A 20,556-nucleotide genomic window follows, 5' to 3' on the forward strand; every position below is an offset into this window, starting at 1 on the left:
TGAGAGGGAGAGCAGAACAGCCTGCAGCCGTGTCAGCGTCCAGCAGGGGGCTGGCAGCGCTTCGTGCCGCTGCTGATGGGAGCAGTAAGAGCAGTGGTCCTAATAACGGGCCTTGAAGACTGGGCCAGGGGCTGGGGACAAGTCCGGGGGAGCAGAGAGGGGGGTCGTGCCAGGTGCTTGGCCCACCCCACAGCCACATATGTGCTCCGGCCTGAGCACGCGGCCCTCTGAGCCCGGGGCCTGGGCCCTCCTGACCTTGTCACTGCCTCCCCCTACAGCTGCCGCAGCGGGAGCCGCAAGAGCCTGGTGGTAGGAACGCCCTCGCCGACCCTTTCCCGGCCCCTGTCGCCTCTGTCGGTCCCCACCGGTGAGCGCTGAAGCAGGCGGGTGGCGTGGCGCCCTGTCTCTGCTCCGCTGACTCAGTTTCCCCTCCACTTCCTCAGCAGGCAGCAGCCCGCTGGAGAGTCCTCGGAACTTCTCGGCTGTATCTGCTGTCAGCTTCCCCTTTGCCCGGAGGTGAGTGGTCGCGGCCTGCACGGTGGCCCGACCTGCCTCCTCACTCGCCTTCTCCCTCCCGGCCCCAGCCTGCGTGCTCTCTCCCTCTGGCGCCCACCCCCCGCGCGCCTTCTGTAGCCACATCCCCAGCGGACAGCCAGTCTGTACGTGTCCTTGGGGAGGAGGCGGGGGGCATGGCCTGGGTAAGAGTCACTGGTTCACTAAAAGTCATTAATTCACTTCACAAGAGCTGGTGGAGGATCTGTTATGTGCCGGGCATTTAAATGTCACTTATTCGTTCAACGACATTTATTGAGCACCTGCTGTGTGCCATGCCCTCTGCTGAGGGGTGAGGGGCAGGACGCTGGACTTTGGCCCTTGGGGAGTTCTCTGACTGCGGGGCAGCCAGCGTGTACCTCAGCAGCCGAGGCTCAGAGAGGTCACAACCTTGACGAGGGATGCGCTGGCAGCTGGAGTCAGGGAGGACTTCCTGGAGGAGGCATGGAAGGACGAGAAGGAAACGTGTGGTGGACTTGCTCACGCTGAATCCTTGTTCTTGGCCTTGGAGAAGGTCCTTCCTGTAGTGGGGCCAGAATCAGCCAGCCACAGGGTCCGCCCTTTGTCCCCACACCCTGCGGGCACCGTGCCTTCCTTCCAGCTCTTCTGGCTGTCCTCTCCAGGGCCGATGGCAGAAGATGGTCCCTCGCATCCCTCCCGTCTTCTGGCTATGGAACCAACACGCCCAGCTCCACTGTCTCGGTACCCACAGTCCCAAGTTGGTGGGCGGGCACGAGGTGGCAGGGGCGTGTGTTTGTTTTTTCCCAAAGTATCTGATAATTGTCTAGTCAGCACACATCTTGGCTTCTCCCTCTCTGCCCCATTCTGGGCAATGTGGAGGTCCCTGAGAGGACTTAGCCTCAGCCGCAAGGAGCCCTCAGCCTGGGATACACAGATATCTCCAGCCTGTGGGATCAGGACCTGGACAGAGCAGGTCTGCCAAGGGAGCAGGCAGGGAGGGCTTCCTGGAGGAAAGGGCATCAGAGCTGGGGTTTTGAGGAATGCATAGGAGCCAGGCAGGAGAGTGTTACTGTCTGATGACCTGCAGGCAGCCTGGGCATTGAGGGGTGATCCTGGAGTCCTGGCTGTGGCACTAACTGTGGCCCTGACACCCCTCCTGCTAGTCGAGCTCATCCTCCCGGGAGCGCCTCCACCAGCTTCCTTTCCAGCCGACAGCAGACGAACTGTGCTTCCTGTCCAAGCATTTCCGCAGCTCAGAGAGTATGGCTGATGAGGAGGGTGGCCACTGCTCACCCCGCCTGCGCCCCCGCTCCCGCAGCCTCAGGTGGGCCTCGACCTCTGGCCCCAGCCCTTCTGGGTTGCTTTGGGACCCATGCCGGGGCTCCTTCTCCACTCTGTCCCTGACCCTGCCCGAGCCTGTCCTCTGGCCCTTAGCCCTCAGCCCTGGCCCAGCCCTCCTCCCCTGTGCTGGGTTTTACGTCCCATGTCACAAGCCAACCATCCCCCTTTCAGCCCGGGACGCACGACGGGGACCTTCGACAACGAGATCGTCATGATGAATCATGTGTACCGGGAGAGGTTCCCCAAGGTGGGCCGCGCCAGCGCTGGGCTGGCCTTCCTCCCTCCACCTTGCTGTCCCTCTCTGTGGGACAGACGGGCATGCTCTCTCTTCTTGGCTGTGTCCCGCCTCCATCGTTCTGTCGGTTTCTGCCTTTCACTGCCTTTCTGTCTCAGACGCCCCCCCACCGTCTGCGCACGTGGCTCCCCGAGTCCTCCAACCTCCTCGGCCCAGCATCACATCCCGTCTCTCCCCAGCCGTCCCTCCCGCCCCACCTGGGCATGTTGCGCCCCCCGCCCGTCCAGTGACCGGGCTGCCTGTCCCCTCCCCCGCCCAGGCCACGGCGCAGATGGAGGGCCGGTTGCAGGACTTCCTCGCAGCCTTCTCACCTGGCGCCCGGCTGGCGCTGGCGGACGGCGTCCTGGGCTTCATCCATCACCAGATCACCGAGCTGGCCCGCGACTGCCTGGCCAAGTCGCGCGAGGCACTCGTCACCTCTCGCTACTTCCTGGAGATGCAGGAGAAGCTGGAGAGGCTGCTGCAGGACGTGCGTGGGGGTTCGGGGCTGGGGGCTCCGGGTAGGCGGGGTGGGGCCTGTGGGTGACGCCCCACCCGCCCGCCCCCAGGCCCACGAGCGCTCGGACAGTGAGGAGGTTGGCTTCATCGTCCAGCTGGTCCGGAAGCTGCTGATCATTATCTCGCGGCCGGCGAGGCTCCTCGAGTGCCTGGTGCGTCTCTTCACACATGGCTGGGTGCGGGGTCGTGGCAGAGCTGAGAGCAGGTCCTCAGTGATCCTGCTGGGATACAAGAGACAGTTCCCATCGTATAGCACTTTCAGAGGGACACAGGGTGCTGCCAGGCTGGGGCAGGCTTCTTGGAGGAGGGACTAGGAGCTGAGACCCAGGGGACAAGTTGGAGCTCCTGGTGAGGGTGCTCCAGGCAGAGGGAATGGCATGTGCAAAGGCCCTGAGGTGGCACCAAGGCCCGGCTGATGTGCCCCTCTGCACCCCCAGGAGTTTGATCCTGAGGAGTTTTACCACCTGCTGGAGGCTGCTGAGGGCCAGGCCCGCGAGGACCAGGGCATCAAGACAGACCTGCCACGGTACATCATCGGGCAGCTAGGCCTGGCGAAGGACCCCTGTGAGGGTGAGCTGGGGCAGGGTGGCGGAAAGAGGAGAACCAGGGAAGGCTGGGTCAGGGCGGCAGAGAGAGGGGACCGAGGGGAGGCCAGGGTGGGGTAAGATTCCAGCCCAGGCACATCCGACTCCAGAGCCGCCATGCTGTCCTCTGCACTCTGCGGCCTGGCCCTCAGCCACCTGCGGGCCACTGTGGGGATGGCCCCAGGATTCTGGGGTCAGCAGCTGGGCAGTCGGGTGCCCTGAGCTGCTAGAGTCTTGGAGCCTCAAACAGCAAGTCGAGATGGGCCAGGATGCCAGGGGACCACCATTAACAGTGGCTTCGCATGGTCCTGCACATTCACAGAGCGCTGTCCCCGTTTCACGTGACATGGCCCAGGAGGTGGACTCAGATGGGACAGGGCAGTGTGGGCGCGGCCGCACAGGTCGGCGCTCCCCCAGACAGCCGGAACAGGGCACCGAGATGCGGCTCTCGAGGAGATGGAGCTTGGGCCTGGCCCCGTCCGGGGGCAGTCGGGGAGGCTGGGAAGAGAGACCGTTCATGCTGGGGCTGGAGGAGCGAGAGGGTGACCAGCAGGAATAGCAAAGGCCCTGAGGGGAGCCTGTGCCCGGGGTGTCGGAGCAGCAAGCTGGGCTGTGGCTGGAGTGGCGGGAGGCAGAGGGGCAGCAGGGCCTGGCCACAGTGGCCAGTGTCCACCAAGTGCTGTGTTGACCCTGGGACTAGACTGCCATTGTCCCCATTTAAAGCTGGAGAGACTGAGGCTCCGGGCAGAGGAGCAGGGGTTCAGACCCAGGTGTGCTGAGGCCACACCACTGGTGGACTGGCCGTGTGGCCGCCACTGTCTTCCTGTCTATTCAGGGAAGATAACGCGGGTGGCACTGTGGGTGGCTCTGGGTGTCAGAGGAAGCAGGAAGGGTCCAGGCAGGTGGCAGCTGAGTCTGTGGGGGCAGATCATCTGTCTGGCACCCTGGGGGAGGCCCACTGAGGGTAGAGGGGCTGTATTCGAACCTGGGTCTCCTTCACTCCCGTTCCAGCCGTGCTCCGTGACCACGAGACACTGGCTTCACTGCCACCATCACGGTTCGCTGGCTGCTCTCTCGGGGCCGCCCCTCTGCAAAGCCCTGGGGCCGGAAAATGAGGGGGCTCCTGCCGGCCATGACCTGAGCTGAGGAGGATGTTAGGAGCCAAGACCCAGAGGGCGTGCGTCACAGCTCATGCCATATGCCTGAGGCTCGGAGCCAGGATGGCGGCTGAGCAATCTGGAGCCTGGGCTTCCCACCAGCCCTTCTAGAAGGTTCCTCAGGTATTGCTCAGTCCAGCCTGCTGGGTCTGGCGGAGACCTGGACACAGTAGGGAGTCAGTGACAGCATCACAAGAGCTGGTCAAGGGAGGCCCTGTGTCCCCAGCCCAGGATGGGCCCTGGAGGCCTCTGGAAATCTCTGGGTGATGGAAGGGCAGGGCGTGGAGGTCCCATTCAAGGCGCCTCCTGCATCTTGCAGAAATGGTGCCTCTGAGTCACCTCGAGGATGGAGGACAGCCACCTGCGCCCGAGTCCCCAGAGGTGAGTTACTGAGCTTTGGCGCCTCCACCTGTCTTGTTCTTTTCAAGGTAGACCAGGCGGCCATGGGAGTGGCCGGGTTTGCTGAGGGTTTGCACATAGTAGGTGCTTAATAGATGCCTGTGACTTTGGGGAGAAGGTGGAGGCAAGTCAGACTGCCCTGCTGTGGAGCTTGAGTGGGGCAGGGCTGGAGGGGGCACTGGAAAGAGGAGTTGTGTAGGATGTGCATGAGTTTTCTGGAAGGAAGATGGGGCTTGAGTAAAAGCTCAGAAACTTGGAAGCTGAGTTTGAGAAGTTTAGAGTGAGGAAGTAGCATCAGGCGCCAGGACCGATGGCTGGAACTCGGAGGCGGGAGGAGCCCAGCCCGCTGTGTGGGGCGCAGGATCCTGAGCCCCTCCCGCCCTGCAGAGCCGCGCCCTGGTCGGCCCTTCACGGAGGAAGCCTTGCGAGAGTGACTTCGAGACCATCAAACTCATTAGCAACGGGGCGTACGGGTGAGTCCTCGGGTCCCCCACAGACCCATTTCTCAGATGCCGAGGGGATGGCTGAGGCCCCGGCAGCCCCTGAGTGTGCGGACAGGGAACTGGAGGCCTGCAGAGGTCAGTGGAGACGCCCTCCCCGGCTCGCCCACCGCAGGCCCTTCCCTGCCCCGGCCCAGGGTGTCTGGGCTGAGGAAGACCACATGGTGGCGGTAGCGGGCAGCGAGCCGTCGTGGGTCTGCGTTGGGTAGGAGAGGGGTGGCCAAGGGGCTGCTGCGGCCCGGGGTGGCATGCCGCAGCAGGGCAGGCTCCGGGTCAGACAGTCTGTGGGGCAGCAGCGCCTGGGGTCTTTGGCCCGGGGTGCGTCTTGTCTGTGGCCGGGCGACGTTCAGTGCAGTATCACGGCCGCGCGGAGCCGGCGGGATCTAAGGGCTGAGCGCCGGTCTCTGGGGTCGCTGCCAGCGGCCTTTGAGCTGACGGGTCCCAATCTGCTGCAAAGAAACGAGCAGCCGAGGGGCCGGCTGTGCTCGTTGATGTGACACGAGGAAGGGCAGCTTCAACCCATGGGGCTGCTGCTGTGGGAGAGGGCGTCCCGGTGCAGGGCGTAGCACAGGCAAAGGCGGGCAGGGTGGGCGTGGGCCCGGGCTGGGGCTGGTGCCTGCGGGCCTCGTCTCGAGCCTCACCGAGTCCCCCAGGGCTGTCTACCTGGTGCGGCACCGGGACACGCGGCAGCGCTTCGCCATCAAGAAGATCAACAAGCAGAACCTGATGCTGCGCAACCAGATCCAGCAGGTCTTCGTAGAGCGCGACATCCTCACCTTCGCCGAGAACCCCTTTGTGGTCTGCATGTTCTGCTCCTTCGAGACCCGGCGCCACCTGTGCATGGTCATGGAGTACGTGGAAGGTGCGGCCACTGGGCTCGAGTGCCTCCAGCGGCAGGGAGCTCAGCCTCTACCCGGGCAAAAGCCCCTCCTTTGACGCAGCTGGGGTCTGCTCGGTCTTCCATGGGGTCTCAGTCTGCCCGGGGAGACCCACAGTCTGTGGCGGGGCACCCAGCCTTGGGAGGCAGGGGCTGGGGAAGCCCGAAGAGGAGTGTGAGGATGGGACCGTCTGGGACAGGGAAAGGAAGGACATCCTAGACAGGGGTGCTGGTAGGCGGAAGCCTGGAGCTAGAAGTGAGGTCGGAAGGGCCAGGATGGCTGGAGCCCCAGGATCGGGTTTGCAGTTAAGGAAGGAGCCCCACCTTCAGCGAAGGGCAGAGACCGAGGTGCTGCCGCGCGGGGAGAGGGAGCCTACACTGAGAAGGCACCAGCTGTGTCCAGGGAAAGGGCTGCGTTCGCAAAGCTGCCGCCCTGCCCCGCTCCCCACCTGATTCAGGACACACTGGGGACACTTTGCACCAGGCGAGGGAGGGTGCCTTGGCCCTGGGCGTGGCTGTAGAGCCGGCGGCCTCTGTGAGTGTCTGCCCCGCAGGTGGCGACTGTGCCACGCTCCTGAAGAACATGGGCCCGCTGCCCGTGGACATGGCCCGCATGTACTTCGCCGAGACGGTGCTGGCGCTCGAGTACCTGCACAACTACGGCATCGTCCACCGGGACCTCAAGCCTGACAAGTGAGCGGGCTTGTGGCCTCCGCGGGGCGGGGCCGGGGCCGCGGGGCGGGGTCCAGGGGTGGGGCGGAGCCCGGGAGGGCGGGGCCGGGGCCGCGGGGCGGGGTCCAGGGGTGGGGCGGGGCCCTGGAGGGCGGGGCCGGGGCCGCGGGGCGGGGTCCAGGGGTGGGGCGGGGCCCTGGAGGGCGGGGCCGGGGCCGCGGGGCGGGGTCCAGGGGTGGGGCGGAGCCCGGGAGGGCGGGGCCGGGGCCGCGGGGCGGGGTCCAGGGGTGGGGCGGGGCCCGGGAGGGCGGGGCCAGGGCCGCGGGGCGGGGTCCAGGGGTGGGGCGGAGCCCGGGAGGGCGGGGCCGGGGCCGCGGGGCGGGGCCCGGGGTGGGGCAGGGCTGGAGCCCCGCCCGTCTGGATGCCGCTGGCGTCATGGGGCACCGGCTGGCAGGACAGCAGGGAGCCTGTGCGTGTTGAGCATCTGGTGTGCACAGGGGAGAGCAGCTGCTTAATGGGCGTCTGCTGCGGCCGGGGAAGGTCTGCCAGGCAGAGAGAGAAGGTGCACTTAGGGTGCGCTAACTGCGCGGGGGAGGGACCGAGCGCTCACAGAGCTGCTGCCACCCAAGGGGAGAGAACACGCACTTGCAAGGCTGGGGTGTGAAGCAAGGACTGTGCATGTCTTGAGCACCTGCTGTGTGTTAGTGCGGGGAACAAAGGAAGAGAACGTGTTTATTGAGAGCTTTGGGATATTTATTTTGTTCTAGTGTCTAGTGAGCACCTACTGCATGCCAGGTCCTCTGTGGGTAACTGGGAGACACAAGTGTGACTGTGAACAATTTCTTATGCTTTGTAACCTATGTAATAGTCAGAGCACTGGCGCCTGCATTTATTGAGCACCTGCTGTGTACAGAGGCAAGGGCTGCCCGTATATTAAGTGCCCCCTGGATACAAGGCAAGAACCACACGTTTCTCAGGGACTTGCCATGCAGCGACGTAAACATGGGTGTTAAGAGCCCTGCATGTTTTGGGGGCATCTTGTAGTTTGTGAGTAGGTTAGAAAACAAAGCAGAGGCCAGCCCGGTGGTGTAGTGGTTAAAATCACACGCTCCGCTTTGGTCGCCTGGGTTCACGTGTTCAGATCCTGGGTGCAGACCTGCTCCACTCAAGCCATGCTGTGGCGGTGTCCCACACAGAAAATAGAGGAAGACTGGCACAGATGTCAGCTAGGGGTGAATCTTCCTCAGCAAAAGAAAAAAAAGCTAAAGCAAATATGTATTTGGCACTTGCTGTATATCTGGGCCTGTGGTGGACACTCTGAGGACACTCTGTGCTCATCAAGCCTCTGTGGATCATCCTGGAGTGGGGCGGGTCTTCCGAGGGTCTTGGGTCAAACCCCAGGGCAGAACCTGCCCCTCCCAAGCTCCAGGCCCTTGTGCGCAGATGGCACAGGAAGCTGTCTGGCCCTGAAGGGTTGAGGGAGGGATAGGCACACACAGTAGGTGCTCAAGAAACATATTTTTTCCTTTTCACTTTGGAAAATTTCAAATACACCAAAAGTCGAGAGCAGGCGTGTTAGTCCGGTAGGGCTCCGTGACAAGGTGTTGTGGACTGTGGGCTCACACAGCTCTGGAGGCCAGAGGCCCAAGGCCAAGGTGTCAGCAGGGCCACACTGCCCCCAAGGTGCCGGGGAAGGACGTCTCCAGGCCCCTCTCCCTGCTTGGGGTGCTTCCTCGGCTGTGGCAGCGTGGCCCTCGTCCTCACGTGGCCTTCTCCCTGCATGCACATCCACGTCCAGGCTGCCGCTTGGCGTGAGGACAGCAGTCCTATCGGATGAGGGCCCGCTGTCTCCAGTCTGACCTCAGCTAGTCCCCTCGGCAAGACCCTGTCTCCGCTCAGGTCGCATCCGCGGTTCCTGGTGTGGGAACCTGAACGTGTGAGTGTGGGCTGCTCAGGCCAGCCTGACAGAAGGGCACCGTGCCCCGTGCCACACTCAGACTCCACAGCTCCCAGCGCTCGGCCAGGCCGGCTTCCTCCCTGTCCCCGTTGTCCCTATAGCTGGAGGATTTGAAGTAAATCCCAGGTATTTCATTTGTAAGAAAGAAAAAAAGGTTTTTTTATGAGGAAGATTAGCCCTGAGCTAACATCTGCCAGTCCTCCTCTTTTTGCTGAGGAAGACTGGCCCTGAGCTAACATCCATGCCTATCTTCCTCTACTTTATACATGGGATGACTGCCACAGCATGATGTGCCAAGTGGAGCCATGTCCGCACCCGGGATCCGAACCGGAGGACTCTGGGCCACCAGATTGGAATGTGCACACTTAACCACTGCGCCACCAGGCCGGCCCCAGAAAAAAATTTTTGAATAGCAGATATAGTCAGCATTCAAGAAATGAATGTTTTCTTCAACTGCTGGTATATGCAGTGGTTGTTCAAGAAACATCCCTTATTTTTGCAAAATAGAGGGTGTGTATAATAGGTGTACAGAATTGTTTCTTTATTGAGTCGAGGTACACAGTAGGTACCAAATAAATGGCTCATCAGACAACTTGGATGTACGCAGTGAGCTCTCCAGAAACTTATTTTTCAGTGGCAGGTGTACCCATTAGTGCAAATATGGCTTTATACAGACGGTGCAGATGCTTCTATCGCTTAACAAGACGTGTGTCTGCTGAAGCTCATGGGGAACCGTGAGCGGCAGCGTCTGTGGTCGGCGGGCGAGTTTAAAAGATGCGTGCACCCGTGAGGTACACAGAAACATTTCTGTACATAGCAGGTGCTCCACACATTTTATTTTTCAACAACGGAAGTAAACAATAGGTGCTCTCAAAGTGTTTAATTTGTCAAAATAGTGGAGGCGTGTGCAAAAATATTCTGGAGACCCCCCAGCAGGTGTTCAGGAGATGTTAAACACACAGTGGGGAGATGCCGTGATGTCAGGAAATTTATTTTTACATGGTGGAGTATACAGTAGGTGCTTCCTAGCAACACCAGATGCACCCAGTAGGTGCACAAAGACATTTGCCAAATGTGCAGTGGTGCCCAAGCCCCTTTGGTTCTTTCTGTAATGGGCCGTGCACAGGAAGGGCTCTCTGCTACCCTGGGCGGGGCCTCCAGTGAGCAAGTTCCGGGGCAGCGGGAGGGGCCCAGCGCCTCAGGTCCCCCGCCCTGAGCGCACCCCCGCCTGCCCACAGCCTGCTCATCACCTCGCTCGGCCACATCAAGCTGACCGACTTCGGCCTGTCCAAGATCGGGCTCATGAGCATGGCCACCAACCTCTATGAGGGCCACATCGAGAAGGACACGAGGGAATTCGTGGACAAGCAGGTGTGTGGACGGGCGGGGCTTGGGGCCACCTCCCGCCATCTGGAGCCTGACCCCGGGCCTGGGGAGACTTTGCAGCAAAAACCGGAAACTAAACTGCCCCTCACAATTCTCACCCTGCCTTCCCTGGCTGGGAGGTGTCCTCAGTTTCCCTCTGCCTCTGCCCAGGTGTGCGGGACGCCTGAGTACATCGCCCCTGAGGTCATCTTCCGCCAGGGCTACGGGAAGCCGGTGGACTGGTGGGCCATGGGTGTCGTCCTCTATGAATTCCTGGTGGGCTGCGTGCCTTTCTTTGGAGATACCCCCGAGGAACTCTTTGGCCAGGTGGTCAGTGGTGCGTGCCCCCTCGTGGCCCCGGGCTCGAGTCTCGACCCCCCTGGGCTCTGGGCAGCCATCTCCCTCCCTGTGCTGGGGAGGGACAGCGCCACGTGTGGATCGGGCACCTGCCATGTGCCTGGCCCCAGCCAGCACTGAGGACGTGGCCAAGGGCAAGACGGCCAGTGAGGAAGATAAATAAGCAAATTAGAGAACAGTCAGAGGCCAAGATGCCCCGGAGGAAAAGGAGCAGGAAGAGGCAGGGGCCGGGCGACCAGACGCCTGAAGGAGCGAGAGGGAGCCGCAGAGGTAGAAGTGGGGAGGCGCTCTGGGCGGAGGGCACAGCCAGAGTCAAGGCTGTGAGGGAGGACGGGGCCTGGTGTGCTGAAGGAGCAGAGGTGGCTGATGGCTTGGAGCACAGGTGTGAGGGGAGGTAGCGGGAGGTGCTGTCCCTGCCCCCTCACTCCTTCCCCTTGTTTTAGATGAGATCATGTGGCCAGAGGGGGATGAGGCCCTTCCAGCTGATGCCCAGGACCTTATCACCAGGCTGCTCCGCCAGAGCCCACTGGACCGACTGGGCACTGGTATGTAGGTGTAGGTGTGGGTGGGGCCCAGGTGGGTGGGATGGGGGCTGAGCTAAACAAAAGTCCTACTTGGGAGGCTGCATGGAAGAGGGGGACTTAGAGTTGGGGTTTTGAAGGATGCATAGGAGTTCGCCAGGAATTAGCACAAGACCTTGAAGGAATAGCAAGTAGCTGAGTCTGGTACAGACAGGGGCCACTGAGGCTGAGCAAGTATATGAGCCTGCAAGGATACTAGGGACTATGTCCTAAGGTCCTCAAAGGCCCAGCGTAGTGGATCCTACTGTCCCAGTTTTCCTAGCTACCTAGAGAATGATTAAGGGACAGTTTGAGACTCCTGCAGCCACCCCTTATGCAGCTACTGTGGGTCCCGTTCATAATGAAGCTTGGCCAGGGGAGGGGACTAGGTGGGCTGAGCCTGGGGAGCAGGACACTCTCACGCCATTGCCATTGGCGCCGCTCCCTGGAGTAGAGGCGTGTGGGGAGGCCAGGAGGGACGCCCTCTGAGGCTCGGGCTTTCCCGAGCTGGAGGGGCCTCCAGATCCAGGGGGGTGGAGCGGGCCCGGGCCAGCCCCTGCGTGGCTCCTCCCCGGCCCTGCGCGGTGCGAGTTTCCCGGCCAGTCCACGGGTCTCAGTGGGCATGTCCGCAGGTGGTGCCCATGAGGTGAAGCTGCACCCCTTCTTCCGGGCGCTCGACTGGGCGGGCCTGCTGCGACACAAGGCTGAGTTTGTGCCGCAGCTGGAAGCCGAGGATGACACCAGCTACTTCGACAGTGAGCGGGCTCTGGCGGGCGGGCTCTGCGGCGGGAGGGGCCTGCCTGGGAGCCTCCGACTCACAGGGTGTCTGCCCACGGCCCCCGGCGGCATTTCCTGGGCATCTGGGTTTGTTAGGCCACACCCTCCGGTTGCCTGAGGGGAAACCAAGGCACTGAGTGTGGCAGACCCTTCCCTGGGGCCCGCAGCGGGCTCAGTCTTCTGAGTGTCCGGCCCTGAGCAGGCACGGAGCCCTGTCTGTCACACAGGAGGGTGGGCTCAGACACGTCTCCTTCTCCCCTTTTGGGGCTCTGGTCAAACAGAATAAATGCCTTCGGTTTCCAGCGCCACCTCCAAAATTTGCTGTGATCTTGGGCATGTCAGAGGTCCGCTCTGAGCATCTGTTTCCTCTTTGGTAGAATGAGAAACATACTTTACATCTGAGGTGCACAGTTTGACCTCATTCTGCGTGCCCTATCTCAAGGGTAGGGAGACTGAGGCTCAGAGATGAGCGTTCCCACCCACGGTCCCACAGCTTTCGGAACACAGCTTGGATTTATCCCCAGATACTCACTCGGCTACCCAAGCCTCCCGTGGTCTCTGAACAGCCCAGGCACGGCCCCACCCCAGTGCCCGTTCCCTCATGGTGGCTCCCCGCCTGGCATCCCTCCCCACGTCAGCCCGTGGCCCCGCGCCGCCTGCGGGCATCGGGTGGGTGGCACATGCCTCTCCCTCCCGCAGCGCGCTCGGAGCGGTACCGCCACCTGGGCTCCGAGGACGACGAGACCAACGACGAGGAGTCCTCCGCCGAGATCCCTCAGTTCTCCTCCTGCTCCCACCGCTTCAGCAAGGTGGGCGGGCCGCGCTCGGCAGCATCCAGGCTGTCTGGGTTCTAAACTGTATAGTTCAGTGGCATTTAGCACTTTGACAATGTTGTGAAGTCACCACCTCTATCCAGTTCCAGAACATTCCATCGCCCCAAAAGGAGACCCCGTCCCCATGAGCAGTCCCTCCCCACCCCCGTCCCCAGCCCCTGGCCACCACCAATCTATTTTCTGTCTCTGTGGCTTGGCCTGTTCTGGACGTTTCCTGTAAATGGGATCACACGCGCGTGGCCTGTGTGTCGGCCTCTCCCCTCCGTGGGAGGTTTCGAGGTCCCTCTGTGCTGCCGTGGGTGTCAGGCTTTGTCCCTTTCTGCACCTGAGCAGCGGGCCCTGTGTGGCTGACGCGGTGTGTGGAGCCCTCGGGCAGCAGGCGTTCGGCGCGTCTCTGCTGGTGGGCGAGTGTGGCGACTGCTGCTCTGCTGGGTGTCATTTGATAGCCTCACGAGCTTGATTCAAGTTCCTTCGTTTATAATTCGATTAAAAAGCGTCGGCAGTGCTTGTGGGCCTGGGCCCGGGGCAGGATGTCCTGGTCGGTAGCAGAAACTGTGGTGTAGCCCTCTTGGCAACCGGGTCCCTGTGAGCCTCAGTTTCTTCGTCTGTCCAGTGGGCTAACCCTCGGCTGTCTTTACGGCTGTGGTGGGTGAGGATGTAAGGAAGTGACTCCCAGGGAAGCATCGAGCACGGAGGAGTCGCTCGGTTAAGCTGGCCCTTCCCCATGGGCGCGGCTGCCTGCCTCTATTGTTGTTACTGTTACCTTTTATTGCTTCCCAGGTCTACAGCAGCTCTGAGTTCCTAGCTGCCCAACCCACCCCAACCTTCGCAGAGCGGAGCTTCAGTGAGGATCGGGAGGAAGGCTGGGAGCGCAGCAGCGAGGGGGAGCACGGCCGCCGGCTGAGCATTGATGTCCGGTGGGTGGCTGGGAGTATAAGCAGATCCAGCTTCCAAGCCTGCTGGGAGATGGAACCACAAACTCTAACATTGGAAGGAGCTTCCCAATGGCCCAGTAGAAAAGGGTCCAACATATTGGCTAGCCTGGCAGACCCCTGCCAACCTAGCCCCTCTGCTCACTCCCTTTGGCTCCACACTCCTCACCATGCTAGAGCTAAAGCAGCTGTGCGCCACCTCACTGCTGGGCTTTTGCATGCACTGTTCCTTCTGCCCAGAATACTCTTTGCTTACAAACTCCTGTTTATCCTTCAAAGCCTGGACCCAATAGAAATAATCAATGTCTGCAAGAGGATGGGCATTGGAAGCTGCGTTTTAACACGTGAACAGTTCTCCAGGCAGACACAGGACAGAGCAGGCAGGGGGACTCACCCTCTATTTACAAATTGCCTCTGGCTGTAGGCTGAGAGTGAGGACATGGCCACTGGAGTGCCCAGGGTTCCTGGGGTGAGGGCGCCTGGAAGGCTGACTCGGGCTCTTTCCTGCTGCAGGCTGAGGTCCTGGACATCCTCTGGATCCTCCTGCCACTCATCCGTGTCCCAGCATGAGCGGGGCCCCAGCCCATCTCTCCTGAACACCATCAGCCTGGACACCATGCCCAAGTTTGCCTTCTCGTCAGAGGATGAAGGGCCTGGTCCAGCCCCTGTGGGCCCTAAGAAGCCCGTCTTCATTCTAGGGGAGCCTGACCCACCCCCGGCAGCCACCCCAGTGATGGCCAAGCCCTCAAGCCTTTGTGGTAGGTGGGGTCCAGGGTGGGAGGGGTAGTGTTATTGAAAGTTTCCCAGAGGAGGGACTATTTGAGATGGGTTGTGAAGAATGAGTAGGAGTTTTCCAAAGAGAGCATCTACTTGTCTAACTCAGGCTTGAAGATAGGAGAGGCCAGGCTCAGCTGAGCCTCAGCTTGGCCCCCAAGGAGCCCTCAGTCTAGGGGCGATACCCCCAGCTTCATCGGGTCAGGATGGGACTGAAGAGAAGGATGGGGCTGGGGAGCTCCAGGAGAGGGAGCCAGGGGTCTGAGTGGGTTCAGGGGAAGGTTTCCTGGAGGAGGGGACTTGAAGAGTGGAGCTTTCCAGGGAAAGCAACCAGGAAGGGTGTGCAGGAAGAGGGAACTGGCTGAGCAAAGGCCAGGGAGCTGGACTGCGGGCCTGCTGGTTGGGAGGGAGGGGCTCTGCCCCCGAGGCAGGGGGCCAGCGGTGCGAGGGGCAGGCTGACCGTACCCTGTGGACTCCCCAGCTGACACAGCCGTCCTCAGCCACGCGCGCCTGCGGAGCAACAGCACCGGCGCACGCCACTCCACACCGCGGGCCCTGGATGCCGGCCGGGGCCGCCCCCCAGGGGGCTCGAGAGACCCGGCCCCGGAGAAGTCCAGGGCCGGCCCCAGTGGGGGCCGTGTGCCCAAGTCGGCCTCGGTGTCCGCCCTGTCGCTCATCATCACGGCAGGTGACGCCCAGGGCCCTGCGGGTTGCTGCTGTCTCCCGTCCGCCCGCCCTCAGCGCGGCAGCTTTGGCGGGGGGTGGGGGCTGGGGGATCCTGCAGGGCGGGGTCAGGCTCAGGCCAGAGACAGGGAGGAGCTGGGCGCAGCCGGGGTGGGCCTGGCGCCCGGGCAGAGGGCGCTGTGTGTGCAGAGGCCAGGCAGGCCGCGTGCTGTGCAGGGGAGGCGCCCTGACCCGCCCTCACCCTTGCCCTCGCCCCTGCAGATGATGGCAGCGGCGGCCCCCTGGTGAGCCCCCTGTCCCCACGCTCGCTGTCCTCAAACCCGTCGTCCCGCGACTCCTCGCCAAGCCGAGACCCGTCCCCGGTGTGTGACAGCCTGCGGCCCCCCATCGTTATCCACAGAGCAGGCAAGAAGTATGGCTTCAGCCTGCGGGCGATCCGCGTCTACATGGGCGACAGTGACGTCTACACCGTGCACCACGTTGTCTGGGTGCGTTGGCCTCAGGGTGGGTGGGATGCCACACCTGGGCTGAGTCTGGTGCGGCCCTGGCAAGGTGCTTGCTTCTTTTGGGGCCAAGGTTCCTGGTCTTGGGAAGCGAGTATGTGCGCCTTACCTATGAGGTTTTGGGGCCCCCATGCCCCTGGTCTTTGCATATCTGTCAGTGATGGGAGGGGTTGAGCAAGAGGCACAGGAGTGGACAGAGGGACAGGGACACTGGCCGGCGCACAGTGGGTGTGTTGTCCTCCCTCTCCCCAGCCCAGGGCCCGCCCCGTCCCCAGTGGTCACTCCCTGAGGTCAAGGAGACTGAGGTGGCGTGGGAGGCAGCCGCTGGCTGGGGGCCCATGGGTGACCCCGCCATACCCCTCCAGAGCGTGGAGGAGGGCAGCCCCGCCCAGGAGGCCGGCCTGCGAGCCGGGGACCTCATCACCCACATCAACGGGGAGTCGGTCCTGGGGCTGGTGCACATGGACGTCGTTGAGCTGCTGCTGAAGGTCAGACCCCCACAGCCCCCTCCCCGGACTCCAGGACCCCACCCCGGTCCAGCCTCAGGGCCCCGCGTCTGCCGCGCCGCCCAGCCTGGGGGCTGCTCCCGTGACCCTACCCCCACTCAGCCTCGGCCCTGATTGTCCATGGTCCCCCGCCACCCCACCCCTGCTCAGTCCCAGCTCCAGGCCTCTGCGCAGGGCGCGCCTCCTTGCTTAGTCCTACATCACCCCTCAGAGCCCCTCCTCCCACTGGGCACCCCCCGGGCCCCCCTGACCCTGCGGGGCTAAGGGCATCTGTGCCATCTGTGCCTCCTTCAGACCCGGGGTCCTTGAGGGCCGAGGCCTGGGGGGGGGAGGCAGGCACAGGCCAGGAGGAGGCCCTGGTCGGACAGCTCCCAGGACCGGTGGATGGGTGGGTGGGTAGAGGGCTCACTGGTGGACAGACAGATGGTGGACATGTGTCTCTGCCCCAGTGAGTGCAGGTGGCTAGGTGAAAAGTGGGTGGGTGGCTCCGTGGCAGGGAGGCCCACAGGCGGCCGTCGCCTCCCTCCCACAGAGCAGCGACAAGATCTCCCTCCGAGCCACGGCCCTGGAGAACACCTCCATCAGGGTGGGCCCCGCCCGGAAGGACGCAGCCAAGGGCCGCATGGCACGCAGGAGCAAGCGGAGCCGCCGGCGGGAGGCCCAGGACCGGTGAGCAGCGGGTGGTGGGGTGAAGGGGCGCGCCGGCCCTGCGCCCTGTGCCCTGCAGGAGGGGTCTGCAGCATGCGGGTTTCTGGCCCCCAGGCGGAAGTCGCTCTTCAAGAAGATTTCAAAACAGTCGTCTGTGCTGCACACCAGCCGCAGCTTCTCCTCCGGCCTCCACCACTCCCTGTCGTCCAGCGAGAGCCTGCCTGGCTCGCCCACCCACAGCCTCTCCCCCAGCCCCAGCACGCCCAGCCGCAGCCCAGCACCCGAGGCGCCGGCAGGTGGGTGCCCCCTAGGGCCACCCTGGGGGGAAAGGCCCTCAGGGATGTGGTCGTCCTGTGAGGGAGCGAGCAGGGTTTGGAGGATGGAATGACATGATATAGGAAACCTGGAGTCTAAGTGGCAGCCTGGGGGTGACAGGTGTCAGGGAAGGGTGTGCCCAGAGAGAGAACAGCCTGAGCAAAGGGGTCTAGACAGGAGGGATGTGAAAGCCTCAGGAGGCTGTGGAGGGGGGATCGGGGGATGAATCAGGCTGAAGAGCTAGGCTTAAATTGGGGGGCACGGGGCCTGCCCCATGGCCGAGTGGTTGGGTTCACGTGCTCTGTTTTGGTGGCCCAGGGTTTCACTGGTTCGGGTCCTGAGTACAGACATGGCACCGCTCCTCAGGCCACGTTGAGGTGGTGTCCCACATGCCACAAGTGGAGGGACCCATAACTAAAAATATACAATTATCTACTGGGGGGATTTGGGGAGAAAAAGCGAAAAAAAAAAAAAAAAAGATTGGCAAGTTGTTAGCTCAGGTGCCAATCTTAAAAAAAAAAAAATTGGGGGGCAATAGGGAGCCATGGAGGGTGTGTGAGCTGGAGAGGGCATGGAAAGATCATTCTGGGGCAGGAAAGGATGGTGACTTGACCCAACTCTGAGGGCCTCCAGTCCGAGAGACAGGCAGACACAGACACCCCCAGGCTTACTGGGTTAGCATCAGGCTAGAGGGAGGGACAGGCTGGGGCAACCCGAAGAGACCTGGAAGGCCTCCTGGAGGAGGGCCACAGAGCCTACAAGATGCCCTCCCTGCCCCAGTGGGGACCCCAACTGCTATCCCTCCCTCTGGCCCACTCTGAACTCATGGGGCTGAGGGTATCTGTGCCACCCCTGCCTTCCTCAGACCAGGTGTCCTCTGGGGCTGAGGCTCGGGGAGTAGGTGGGCACAGTTGAGAAGGCAGGGCCCTTATTGGACAGCTCCTGGGACCAGTGGGTGGACTGCTCATTGGATGGACAGACTGTGGATGGGTATCTTTGGCCCAGTGAGTGGTGAGCCATTAGGTGAGAAGTGGGTGAATGGAAGCTAGGGCTTTGGTGGATGAGTAGGAGTTCACAAGATCTAAGCCAAGGGAATATCCTGTGCAAACAACGGGAGGCAGGAAAACCAGACATGATGAGTGGCCACAGGGAGCAATGTGGGCTTTGGCAGGTGCGCCAAGTCCCAGTGCCCACTTCCAGCCTGGGGACAGAGGCTGGTGGCCCTGACCCTCCCCTGTCACCCACAGACACCGCATCCCCTCCCAGTGCATCCCCGAGCTCCAGCAGCCCTGCCTCTCCAGCCGCCGCTGGCAACACCCGCCCCAGCTCCCTGCACGGCCTGGCCGCCAAGCTTGGGCCACCCCGCCCCAAGACTGGCCGCCGCAAGTCCACCAGCAGCATCCCGCCCTCCCCGCTGGCCTGCCCCCCCGTCCCTGCGCCCCCACCCCGCTCACCCTCGCCCCTGCCAGGGCACCCGTCTGCGCCCACCCGGTCTCCACGGTTGCGCCGGGGCCAGTCAGCCGACAAGCTGGGTGCCGGTGAGCGGCTGGAAGGGGAGGCGGGGCGTCGCAGCCGCGGGCCGGACTCAGAGCTGGTGGTCATGCGGCGGCTGCACCTGTCCGAGCGCCGGGACTCCTTCAAGAAGCAGGAGGCCGTGCAGGAGGTGAGCTTTGACGAGCCGCCCGAGGAGGCCAGCGGGCCACCCGCCTCGGTGCCGCAGATCGCTGTGGAGGGCACCGAGGCCCTGCCGGGAGCCCTCGGACCCGCCAGGAAGGACTAAGCCCTCCCTGGCCTGGAAGGCGCATGTGTTCTGTGCAGTGTTTTTTCTGTAAAGTGACACCTGGGTGAAGACTGAGCCACCAGCCTGACACCTGGCAAGCGAGAAGCCATCTCAGTCCCTCCTGGAAGGTGGAGACAGCACCTCCCTCTGTTCTGGTGCCGGTCGGGCTGTAGCGGCAGGAATGGGGGATGAGGGTGTCCTTGTAAATAGCAGCAAAACCTGCAACTAATTTATTACCTTTTATGAGTGACAGCCAGATGGAGCCGCCACTACAAAGGCAGCTGCCCGGGTCCTGCCCTTGCATCTGGGACCCCGTTTGCAGACCCTGCCCCCTGGGCTGAGAAGGAAGTACTTTGCACAAGTCACATGTATTTGTGCTTTCTGGTTTTTCTGTACCTTTTATGTTATTTTGTGAACTTGATCCCATCGCTGACCCGAGACCCAGTGATTTGCAGCCCAGTTCCCGGGTCTTGGCTCAGTTTGGATATGACTTGGAATGTCTGTAACAATTCCCCTCCACCGTAAAACAAAGTAATCCGATGACAGGCTGGCTGCTGAAGGCTGCTTCCCACCATCACAGCCTCCACTCCTAGGCCAGCCTTGCTAGAGTCGGCCTCCAGTCCTGCAGGCTTCAGCCTGGAGGAGGGGTTGTGGGGGAACTGGGGCTTTGATGGATGAGTAGGAGTTCAGTAGCTAGGCAGAGGGGTCACCCACTCCACAAGAGGACACTGATGTTCTGGGAGGCACAGGCCTTGAAGAACGCTACCAGGCCTGGAGAAAAATGTGCACCCTGGACGTGATTTCACCTGTTTGATGCCCACCGCTGCGACCCCCTGAGCATGATGTGTCTGAAACACCCCCCCCAGGGGTTCCCTCATTTTGGAGCCTCCCTGAGATGAAGTTTGATTGAGTAAACCCAACTGGGGGCAGTGGGGGCCCGTCTGAATCTTGGCTTCACCGTGTGGCTCTGGGAAAATGGCGTCCCCACTTTGTGCCTCAGTTTCCTTGTGTTTACAGAACTGACCGCAGTGAGCACGTGGGGCCCCAGTGCTGTGTGCCAGCGCTTCCGCTCGCTCCGCCGCGCGCGCGGGGTGCTGAGGCCGGGGGGCAGACGCGCCCGCGCCCCCCTGGCGAGAGTCGGGTCGCCAGCCCCGCTCTCCCGGCCGCCCCCACTGGGCGCGGGCTGGCGGGGTCGCCGCGCCCCGCTGTCCGGGCCCTGCAGTCCGCTCTGCCTGCTCCCGTGCCCGCGCCCCGGTGCTGGAGTAGACCAGGCTGTGCATGACTCGCTCCCTCCGTCCATCCTGGAGCTCACAGTGAATAAAAGCCCATGTCTGCAAAGAGGAGGCCCATGTCTGGATTTGTGAGGGACTAAGGCAGGGGTACGGGAAGTGTGGTGGGGGCGGGGTGAGAACAGACCCTTGGCTCAGTCATTTGAAGTGGGTTTTGAAGGCTGCACAGGAGTTCACCATGACGATTCTCCCTGATGCCTTCTCTGGTCCTGGCCTCGTCCTGCCCTCTCCCTGTGAGTACCCATCGTGGACTCTGCCCTGAAAGCCGGATCCGGACACCCGCCTGGAGCCTGAGCTGCGTTAATAAAATAACTAATCCGTCTTCGTGTGCTTTCTATACCGATCTTTCCTCGGGCTGCGCCCTGAGACGCCCTCCGCCCTCCCGCGCAACGCCCGGACCCGCCACCCCACGCGCGTCGGTCACTGCCGAGGCTCTCGGC

General features: G+C 62.5%; 1 protein-coding gene across 16 annotated transcripts in view; it reads left to right on the forward strand.

Annotated features, from left to right (window-relative positions):
- Positions 1-20,165, forward strand: part of MAST3 (microtubule associated serine/threonine kinase 3) — a 35,581-nt gene extending 15,416 nt beyond the window's left edge. For 9 of the 16 annotated variants that reach the window (XM_023625478.2, XM_070246610.1, XM_023625472.2 and 6 more), the window contains 25 exons: positions 279-367; positions 444-516; positions 1,176-1,254; positions 1,677-1,837; positions 2,026-2,101; positions 2,409-2,618; positions 2,698-2,799; positions 3,085-3,217; positions 4,708-4,769; positions 5,175-5,260; positions 5,941-6,149; positions 6,719-6,857; positions 10,032-10,164; positions 10,330-10,495; positions 10,959-11,060; positions 11,708-11,830; positions 12,552-12,661; positions 13,466-13,602; positions 14,131-14,375; positions 14,873-15,079; positions 15,337-15,563; positions 15,944-16,066; positions 16,617-16,753; positions 16,847-17,028; positions 18,295-20,165. In XM_023625478.2, the coding sequence (XP_023481246.1) occupies positions 279-367; positions 444-516; positions 1,176-1,254; positions 1,677-1,837; positions 2,026-2,101; positions 2,409-2,618; positions 2,698-2,799; positions 3,085-3,217; positions 4,708-4,769; positions 5,175-5,260; positions 5,941-6,149; positions 6,719-6,857; positions 10,032-10,164; positions 10,330-10,495; positions 10,959-11,060; positions 11,708-11,830; positions 12,552-12,661; positions 13,466-13,602; positions 14,131-14,375; positions 14,873-15,079; positions 15,337-15,563; positions 15,944-16,066; positions 16,617-16,753; positions 16,847-17,028; positions 18,295-18,827 (3,844 nt within the window). In that variant the 3' untranslated portion in view covers positions 18,828-20,165. The remainder of the gene's footprint in view (positions 1-278; positions 368-443; positions 517-1,175; positions 1,255-1,676; positions 1,838-2,025; positions 2,102-2,408; positions 2,619-2,697; positions 2,800-3,084; positions 3,218-4,707; positions 4,770-5,174; positions 5,261-5,940; positions 6,150-6,718; positions 6,858-10,031; positions 10,165-10,329; positions 10,496-10,958; positions 11,061-11,707; positions 11,831-12,551; positions 12,662-13,465; positions 13,603-14,130; positions 14,376-14,872; positions 15,080-15,336; positions 15,564-15,943; positions 16,067-16,616; positions 16,754-16,846; positions 17,029-18,294) is intronic. The other 7 variants (XM_023625479.2, XM_070246611.1, XM_070246613.1 and 4 more) reach the window with 1 other exon arrangement.
- The last annotated feature ends 391 nt before the right edge of the window (positions 20,166-20,556 follow it).

Source organism: Equus caballus, chromosome 21 (assembly GCF_041296265.1).
Source record: "Equus caballus isolate H_3958 breed thoroughbred chromosome 21, TB-T2T, whole genome shotgun sequence".
Classification (NCBI taxonomy): Eukaryota; Metazoa; Chordata; class Mammalia; order Perissodactyla; family Equidae; genus Equus; species Equus caballus.